The sequence below is a fragment of the Limulus polyphemus genome, unplaced genomic scaffold (assembly GCF_000517525.1).
Source record: "Limulus polyphemus unplaced genomic scaffold, Limulus_polyphemus-2.1.2 Scaffold584, whole genome shotgun sequence".
NCBI lineage: Eukaryota > Metazoa > Arthropoda > Merostomata > Xiphosura > Limulidae > Limulus > Limulus polyphemus.
Genome location: NW_013666194.1, coordinates 450455 through 460768, shown reverse-complemented (window position 1 = coordinate 460768; position 10314 = coordinate 450455). Strand labels below are relative to the sequence as shown.

The 10314-nt window shown below is 30.3% G+C and overlaps 1 protein-coding gene across 2 annotated transcripts in view; it reads right to left on the bottom strand.

The window, feature by feature from the left end:
- LOC106459277 (cyclin-dependent kinase 1-like) overlaps positions 1 to 8973 on the bottom strand; it is a 22497-nt gene extending 13524 nt beyond the window's left edge. The window contains exons 1-3 of one of the 2 annotated variants that reach the window (XM_022385723.1): positions 8635 to 8973; positions 5827 to 5868; positions 3439 to 3489 (exon numbers count right to left, since the gene is read on the bottom strand). In XM_022385723.1, the coding sequence (XP_022241431.1) occupies positions 3439 to 3484 (46 nt within the window). In that variant the 5' untranslated portion in view covers positions 3485 to 3489; positions 5827 to 5868; positions 8635 to 8973. The remainder of the gene's footprint in view (positions 1 to 3438; positions 3490 to 5826; positions 5869 to 8634) is intronic. The other variant, XM_013918887.2, reaches the window with a different exon arrangement.
- Between the last annotated feature and the right edge of the window lie 1341 nt (positions 8974 to 10314).

Genomic DNA, 10314 nt, shown 5'->3' with positions numbered 1-10314 from the left:
GTTTTATTTAAGAAAGGACTTGTATTGCTAAAGTTTCTTCGGAAATAATTTTTACGGAAAATTAATTAACAAACGGAGGCATAACAATATTAAGCAAACTTCCTGTTTAGCAGACCCTACCTTTTACTCTGTTGGAAATTGATACATTGGAGAATATCACACTTATAATTCATTGTCAATGTTTAAGTTTAATGTTTCTGATCTAATAAAAATCATAACAGAACATATAGTTGGCTGTTTTACAACAGAATGTCTTAAATTAGATGAAAAATGTTCATAGAAATTCTAGACATTTTTTATTTAATTAATTTATACAGTACAAAGTTTTGGGCGATTTTTAAATAGTTTTCCAAGATACTATATAAATGAACAATAGCATGTTTCTGCCATAAATGTACAAGCACACTAATCCTTGTCATGTAAGTGCTCATTCTATAATGGCCACACTTTGAAATGCTATACATCAATCTGTAGAATAAGTAGTACGTGACAGGGTATATATATTAAATATGGACAAAATAATAGTCAAAATATAAGTACAAGTTAAGGTTTGGCTACAAATAATAAAATATTTCATTATTTTGTAATTATCGTAATGTGAACTGGAGAAAAATAGAAATTATAAAAGTTATAATAAACATAACTGATCACCCCAAAAATTTTTTTATTGTGAACATTTCACTGTATCAGCTTTATCAAGGAATAGCTATATCATACCAACACAGTCTAAGCTGTAAACTAGGTTAATATGATGCAACTATCCCTTGATAAACTTGATTCAGTGAAATATTGAGAATAATAATAAAAAAAATTAATAACTTTTACTAATGTGTAATTTTTATTTTGTTTTTCTAACAAGGTTAACACCACCAAAACAATATTTAAATTTCAGTGTTATATTTTTCATTTGTACATTCATAAGTCCAATGTTATGAACTGGGACACTTGAAAATATTTACCTGAGGTACAAATGAAGACTTATCTAGCAGGGATTAAGTGTTCCATTTCAGCAGTAACCAATGATTGAATTTGGCCATATTCTCTGTAGTTTCCAATACAGAATGAGAGATATACTCTATGCAACTAAGATTCCCAATTCTTACAAATTACATAATTAAAAAGAAAAGTGTAGGTTCAATAGGATGTCATTCACTTCTCTGGAAATGAACAAGTGTTATCCAATCATTCTTCATAAGTATAAGTTACACAAAACCAAAGTGATGGCTAGAATTGTTTTGCCCCAAGACATAAATAAAACCAACTGGTACAATTCTTTCTGGGTTCAAACTTGGTCAACGTAAAAATTCAAATTTACCCTCTATTACATTTCCTAATTAAGCCTCTTTGTTACTTGCAGCTAATACGTGAAAAGTAAATCAGTGTACGTGAGAATGACACAACAGTATATGTAAAAAACAAATGTTAGTGGGTAATAGGGGTGCATATTTCATTATAGTTGATACGATACGTATCTAGATACTGATGTCACGATACAATACGTATCTAGATACAGAAGTTTTACCAACAGTTTGTTAGTATTGTCTGTAATTTATTATCTATATTACTAACAGTGCTTTTTCAAATTCTCAGGTTTTTTTCAACTAAGTGGCAGCTGGCAAGAGAAGTAAAAAAAAAAAGTTGATATCTGTATCAATTTTGTTATTGTTGATTTGTTATGTTACTTTGTATGTAATGTTTTTGATAAAAGAAATGAATACAACATGTAGTACTCAATACTTATCTTCTTTTACTGAATCATTAATTTTTAACAAAAATACTTTATTAGAAATTCTGATTTTTTTTCCTGTACAAACTCATTGGACGCTGTATCGCTACAATCATATCATGGCTTCACGATACGATACTTGTTTCGCTGTATCGCCACACCTTTAGTGAGTAAGCGGTCTTGACTATTGCAAGTAAATAGTCATTTCTGTGAAGGCAGTGATGTGCAATTGGAAGAATTTGCATAGCAATTTTGTAACAAGGTATATGCATATAGTTTCTTTCACATTCATTTATGTCTGTTATTTCTTGTTCACTTTGTTCTAATTCACAAAAATATAACACATTTGTGATATTTTCAGGTAAAACCAATTTCTCCAAAGAATGAATAATATAGATCCACTACATAACAGGAGGTCTTGATTAGGAAATATTGTGAAGTAATTCTGGATTTCTTTGAAACTGAGTTTGCGCAAAGAAAGGGACTGGACATAAATGTAAACACACAGTGAGTGTATTGTTTAAACCCAAAGGACAATCACCATTAAAGGAGAGCCTCAGTTGTGGAAATCTTTCCAAATTTCAATAATGTTAAATACAAGATGAGTTGGGTTGTGTAGGATGATCAAGCTGTAGAACTGTATGCTCTATAGAAATCTGTTGCACTGAGGGAAAGATCATGTTTTGAACTTAAAATGGTGACATACACTTTTCCAGGATAACTATCCACGTGACTGGCCATTCCCATTAAAAAAATAGAAGAGGTTGTAACTTTGAGATATCAACTGACCTATCATTAGAGAAAACTGTTGTATACTTTCACATACTAAGTGCAATATTAAGGGAAGACAAAATGTTACCTCTGGTGAATGACAAAAAACAATAAGTAGCTAAACCGAAAGGAATTTAAAACTTTTTTCTGACTAACACGTTATGTAGAAACCACACACACACACACATATATATACTTGAATAAATCAAAAAATTTTGAAAAGTTCCTATATTAAGACAGAAAGGTAAAAAACACATGGTGTGCTGCATACCAGATATTCTTATAATTAAAATAATGAACTTAACTACATTTTGATTAGTTTTTTGTGAATGGTACTAAATAAAAAAAATAAAAAATCACCCAGCCTAAAACCTATTTTACCACAAATACACTCTACATAAAAATAAATTTAAAACAGTTTTTCCTTCCTTTATCAACACTATGAAGTCTAATAAAATACACCAATTTACTTTTTGTCTAAAATATCATTATAAACAAGTGTAACATTATAAACAACATCAATTCAGATACTCAAAATAATGTCAGTAGTACTTTTGTTTTATTAAAGGCAAATATAAAGCACTTAAATGTGTCATTAAATATACACTACATGATTTTTTAATCTAAATACCTTCTTTCTACAGATTCATAAATGTTGTCATACAAAACTGATAGGAAACATCTGGGGGAAATGTCTGCAACATTTCAGCCAATCCTATCAGAGCCAATAAATGAAGAAAATATACATACATTTGATATCATAAAACTATTACTAACTTGAAACTCAATCACTGTACAAAAGTCATCAGTATCAAAGACAAAATCAAAACAATGAAAAAACTTCTCACCTGTTGTGTAATGAGAAATAAAGATGCATATTATTACATAACTGACAAGTGATAAAAAATACACTGAAAAATTTTATATTGTAGAAAGCTTACCTTCACCTATTTTTTCAATTTTTGCATAATCTTCAAATGTTGTCATGATTCCTTGAATGAAACAAAAAAAATACACAATCTTAACAACTGAAAATTAGCATGTTAAAATGTGTATTACATAAAATATATATTTCTGTCAGTTTAATTGTACTTGATACAATATGACAGGACATAAAATACTATTGTATAATTTATTAATTATACACTATTAACCAAGTCAAATCCAATGGATTTATTTTCCTGTACTTAACTAAATACAATGTTTTCATTATCCTAAAATTACTGTATCTTACTAAAACTTAACATTTTCAGAAACAAAATAAATTTCACAAAATACAATTCTTTGTGTTTATTGAAAAGTTTCTTTGACAGTATTAGATACTGTGTTAAGCTCATCTCTAGCCACTTCAGTTAGCAAATATTTCATATTCATTAGTTATACAAATTTTAACTTCAAATATGTAATTTCCTTTTGTATGTCTACTGAGTCATAATACTCATATTACAAATGTAAAAGATCCTGTAGTGAACAAGCTTTTTTTTTAAATATTTTTTATTCAGGTGTGACTGTTTAATGGCTCACTGCAGCTGACAAAAGAAAAAAAAAGGTAAGTGAAACATACCCCTTTCAACACTCTAGAAATTCTGAAAAATCATCACAAAAGGTAGATACAACAGCAATGTGAAATAAAGAACATATAAGATGCATAAACTTTTTGAAGAAGCTATCTATGTCAAGATGACAGGCAATGGATTACCTTGATGAAAATAATACACAGGAATGAGCATTAGTCTTGAATTTCTTGGATTAAAGAATCAGCCATACTTGGGTTGAGTAACAACCAAATGTTCAGGGACAAGACATAATTATTGTAGTTAACAATGGTGAAAGAAAAGGAAGAATATTTGAAACATACAACTTTGTCTTGAAGTACAAAACATATGTAGGATGAAAGAGATTAAATAAATGTTACTGAGAAAAACTTTTCAAGAATCCCAGAGTTTGACATGACACTAAGAACGAAAAGAAGTAAATACACGAGTCAAAAGGTAAATTGTAGTGGAAACAAAGAATGCCTGCTGCAGCACTCAAAAATATAGCACAAGGACCATGTTACCTTAAAAAAAGAGAGGGAGAGAAAAAAATTGCTAGAATAAAAATAATTAGTTAAGTACGGCAGAAGTGAGATATCTATTTATACTTCATTCAAAACAGAAAAATTGAAGCAATCATTACATCAGTATTAACAGGATAGGCAATCTGTAGGAGGTATCAAACAAGCATAAAACTTGCAAAAAATGATTTTCAGAGCAGACAAGAGGATTTCAAGATTGGAAAACAAAGAACTCTGAAATGAGCAACATCATAGCAGTTGATTTACAAGTCATCTAAGTGACAAAAATCAATAGTCCTAGCTTGTTAAAAAAAAAAAGAAAAAAGATACATGGATAAACTTTACTGTTCACTTACAGTTCCTTGGCAATAAAAAGCCAAGGGCCCAAGTGTAAGTGCACAAAATCCTCTTTGATGTGAGGTTAATGAGGACCAAAAAAGATACCATTACAAGGAAGATGAGAAAAAAAAAATCTTAAACTTCAGGTATCAATAATCAAGCAATTGATAAACCCAGACAGAGAGAAATTCAGGTCATCCAACACACTTCTGACCTTATTTTCCACATTTCACAATTCTGGATGAGTGTTATTTAAATGAACATGTACTCCGAGAGATACCAAGTTTCAAAAGAGATATTATTACTTGACATCCAAAGAAAACAAGACTTTCATAGGAGTTTGAATTTGACCTAAATAGTTGTGCAAAAAAACCAGAAAGGTTTGGGGAATAGAGTCAAGATAAAGATGGCTGGAGACAAACTTATAAGTCAACCCATTAGAATGGCACTAAGAAACTGTTCCTGGGAAGTACAATAGAAAATCAAATTGACAAATCCTTGAGAATTTTGGAAAAAAATATAAACAGAAGTGGAACAACTGAATGAAATTAAGAATTACACTTTCGTGGTCATGCACGCACACACAAACAAACAAAAATGTAACATATCATCATCACTTATATTACATTTTTAGCCTTTTTCAATGCTTTCACTTACTCTAGATTTATAAGTTATTTACTAAACTCTGTTGTTCTTGTTAAATGTCAGCTTTTGGTCATAGTCTACATAACCATGAGGTCAGTCTACAAAAACGTTCATTTACTTTTCTCTGGCTTGTCAGTAGTTACCAGATTCTGCTATCAGCTGATTGTACCACAAGAGTGTCTGTTGTCTTAACTAGCTACTATTCAGAGCAAAATGTCAGTAAGAAATAAATAAAAATTAGTATTAGATAATGTATTAGCCAGGAATTCCATAAAGGTTGGTTACTCACGTTACCAAAGCTTCCTTCATAAATTCCTCTCCAACCTGTAGACTTTCTCGGTTCAAAAAACGAAAATAAGGTGAGTTACCATAAACAAATAATATTCAAGAAAACATCTTTTTGTTGAAAACTGCCTAAATAAACAAGTAGATAAGGTCAATATGTATGTTATACTGACCCTAAACAGTTCACAGGCACAAAACTAACAGAGCTGGACAATTAACTATTACCTATCTGCTTTGATTACATTAATTTGTGCCACATAAAATAATCTAACTTATAAATGTCATGAAAATAATTAATCAAAATTAGTGTTTACAAGTATTCCAACTATCGAAGTAATCAAAATATTGCCTTTAATATTTCTCATTATTAGTTTTGGTTAATTAAAGGTTGTTCAGCTTAATCAATTAGTGCCAAGACTCTTGAAAATAACAAACTAATCAAAATTAGTATTTCCAATTATCAGAATTTTTTATTATTCCAAGTTCCAACTATCCATGTCTCATGCAATAGGAGGTAATAAAAGTTAAATTTGGAAGCAACATGTGAATAATCATGTCATGAAAAAATAAGGCCAGAAATAAATAAAAAATCATATTTAAATTATTTCTCTATATCACATCTTTTGGTATTTTGTCTTACCCCAAAACCCATCTGAGTGAATTCACATAACATAATTGTTAATAGTAACTATTAGTTTTTTTTGCCTTGAGCACCCCCCCCCCCCCCCAGCTTAAATTCTCAGCAAATTTCTGCTACTTAGACAATTGCCTTATTTGTATTTATTTATTGCTTCTCAAATTGATTTTCCATATTACCCTCTGTATGAGAATAACTGATTAGTTTAATGTAACCAATTAATGATCCCGATGAGTAATCAATTATTAAATTACACTAATCACCAAACTCTTAAAAACTACACATTGTTTTTCTAAAATCTGCCTAAAAATTTGAATTTTTTAAAACTATTTGTTCTTATTATAAAGATATTCTATTATGTGTGTGTGTTAGTATCCAACACCCAGAGTTGGCTGGCCAAATTACGGTAACTGTCCGACAGTGTACGAGGGCCGTTTTGTTTAAGAATTTCTGCCAGATAGGGGGGAGGGGGATAAGAAACACCCTGAAATAGGGCACATTTCCATTTTTTTACAGGCTTTTGGCTTTGAATTTAAAGACACAAGTACTTATTCAGTTGAAATGAATCAATTATTAACTTCCACAAATAAGGGTGTACAATTAGCATCTAATGAGGTTATTAGGAATTTAATAACAAGGAAGGGGAACATTATCTAACGTTGTCCTTTATATTGTTTTTGCTTCCTTAACAGATACCCTCAGCTACATTTTATAAGCTAACATGTCACATGGATTTGATAACTTTCAACTAATCTTACATGGCAACATCACCAAAACACGAGGTTGAATGAAAATATCCTACAATGCTTTTTTTTTCTTTTTACATTCAGCAGATATTCCTGCATTCCTATTTTTGGGGAATTCCAGGTAATATTGTTTGCCACTTACACCATAAAACAACAAGCAAGTAACTAATCACTCCATAAAAAAAATCACCATTGTCTTCATGAAATGTTTGTTACTCATGTTACATGTTATTCCTATTACCAAAAGTAGTCTCATATTTAGTACTGGTTATGATTCATATTGGTAAAATTCTTTTTTTTTAATTTATTATGCACAACTAGCAGGACTGAAAATAGTAACAACAAACAATAATCCTATAGCAATCAGAAGTGAGATAAGAAAATTATCCCAGCATAACTCACACTACATGGTTGAGAACACCATAGCCTCTGGCCCTAGAGTGAGTATGGATTTTGATACATGGAGTTAAAATTTTGAGCCAAAACTTTTGATACCCAGAAATAATTAAGATATATTCCATGCCATCAATAATGGAGAAAAACAGATCTTGTTTTACATTTTTTTCAAGGAAAAAAAAAATATTTGTAACTCAGTCCAGTAAAATAATCCTATTCTTATTTCATAATATTCCACAGCAATCCAAGCAAATTTTAATTTGTTTCTACCCAAAAGTTAACACTATCAGTATGATTTAACCCCCAAATGACTCCTTGAAAAAATGAATTTTCAGCTTAATGTCCTTAGTCACATAGAATTACCCTATAACATGGATGAACAAAAAGTAAACAGAAGCATCCAAAGTACCCCTCTTCCTCATTCAAGTCTTTATACGCAAATAAAGACACGAGTTTCAAAAATACATCATCCAGAAATGGCAAAAGACAATGCAAGAGCTAAATTATCAGAACAACATATTAATTCCATACTCATCTGGAGACAACAAAATAAGTTAAATTATTTATATATTCTTCCATTTAAAGATAAAATTAAAAAATCTTTATCCAACAACAAAACCTGAAACAAATAGGAATAAGAAACCCAAACTGAGAAAAGGTATTGATGGCTATCGAATATATTATAATCAGGTCAAGCACACCTGGAAATCCACAACTTTTAAAAAGTATATGAACCACAAAGAAAAAGAAAAACAGGTTTTCCTTCCACATGAAAACAAGTACAGAATACAGTTATAATATCAAGGATTTCAGTGTTTCATGCTGCTGATTTAATCAACATAATCTTTTTAAGTTATAAGATAAGATTCCGAAACAGAAATACTGAATTTTATGCCATTATTAATGTTATATAGTTTATAGTTATACATAGATAATTACAGTTAACGTTGGAACTTATAATATGTTTGTTAAGTTTAGTTACAGTTACACTTAGGAGAACGTTAGTTTCTAGTTTTATCTAGAACAGAATTACCTAATTGTCGTGTACTCGGATTCAGACAGTTTTACTTTTTCTAGGTTTTCAGTTACTTGGCCTAGACTCTAGAGTGGCGAGTTCTACAGATTAATTGGGGATACAAATGTCACTATTATATTTTTACTTTTAGGGGTAGGTACTCACGACCTCCTATTTCGTAAATCGGCCTTCCAATTACACTACAAGTACAACTTAAAGACTATTTAATTACTTTTAGTTTACTGAACTAAACTCAAATAAACGTAAAACTTTGTACAATATAGATATATAGAGACTAATTCTCGATCTCTTTATTCTACTTTTACCCACTCTTCCTAACAAACAATTACTCTTTCAAATGTCCCACTGATAACGAGTTATTAGCTTCACTAACCAATGAAATTAAGCCAGATATACAGAGTCATCTGGCAAAAATAATTTCATTGAATATAATAATATCGCCATCTTTGCTTGTTGAGCAGTTAAATTATGTTGATACATTGTAAAAAAAAATGTATTTAAGAAATAATTTACTTTGTTTACGTATCCTAAATTAACACCAAATTACTAGAAGGTGATATAAGAAACAATTCTTATATAATAAATAGCAAACTATAACAAAGAACTAAGAATTTAATAAAAAAGAACCTTGTATGGTTTAGTAGTTAGAATACAGAACTACGGATAGGAAAAACCCATTTTCGAGCTCATAATATTATTGCCGAACCACTTTACACTTTCAGCTGTGGCTGCGTTATAACTGTGAAAGTCAATTCAGTTAATAAGCTAATAGCCGTTTAAATAGATTTGAAAGCAGTTTAGTTAGGGCCATCTACTGATGATTCAAAAAATACCACGTCACAGAGTATGGGGCTTTGTCTCTCTCTCCGAACTCTGACTGAGGTCGTTGATAAAGAAAGAAGCAAAACACAGAATGTACAAAACAACAATCTTTATTACCAAGAAAATAAGCACACAAACATCATATATAATCACAAACCAAGGACAAGTGTTTGTAATGAGTGTATTGAACTGATAAAAGAAATGTCAAAAATCTTTAATGGGTCTCTCTTACCAATCCATTAAGAGTTCTCCTTGTAAGATAAAAGAAAAAGAAATATAAACTAAAGTATTGTGGTATATGAATATACAACAATGTGGTTCAAGATACCTTTATTAATTTGTTGCTTTGTAGTAGGTAATACCTGTTTTGTATGGGATGGATATTGTTGCAATACCGCACATTATATCGATAGCAGTATCCTTTAATGGACATTCAGGTGATATCTAGAAATAATAGCCTTACCTGGAATGGTAATGCCCAATCGCGCAGATAGCACTCGTCACTCTGGGTAAATGCAATGTTTCTTGCAAACTAAGAAAAATTGGATTTAGTTTATTATAATAAGAATTGTACATTTCGTATTTGAGTCCAGTCTCTTTATTCCATTGAACATCACAACTCAGTTTTCAGAGATTTATAATTACTTCATAATCAGTTTCTTAACCAAATTTCCTGTCCAATTGCTTAAAGGTTAACTCATTTATACTTAAATATACCACAACATTAAAGTAAAAACAACTGCTGAAAGTTAAAAAATAAATACATGTGAAGTTAACTTCTTGCTGAAGGTAAACTAAGGAAAAGCTCTTTGCAAAAATCTACATTGAAATCTGCTTAACAGTGGAGAACCTGAC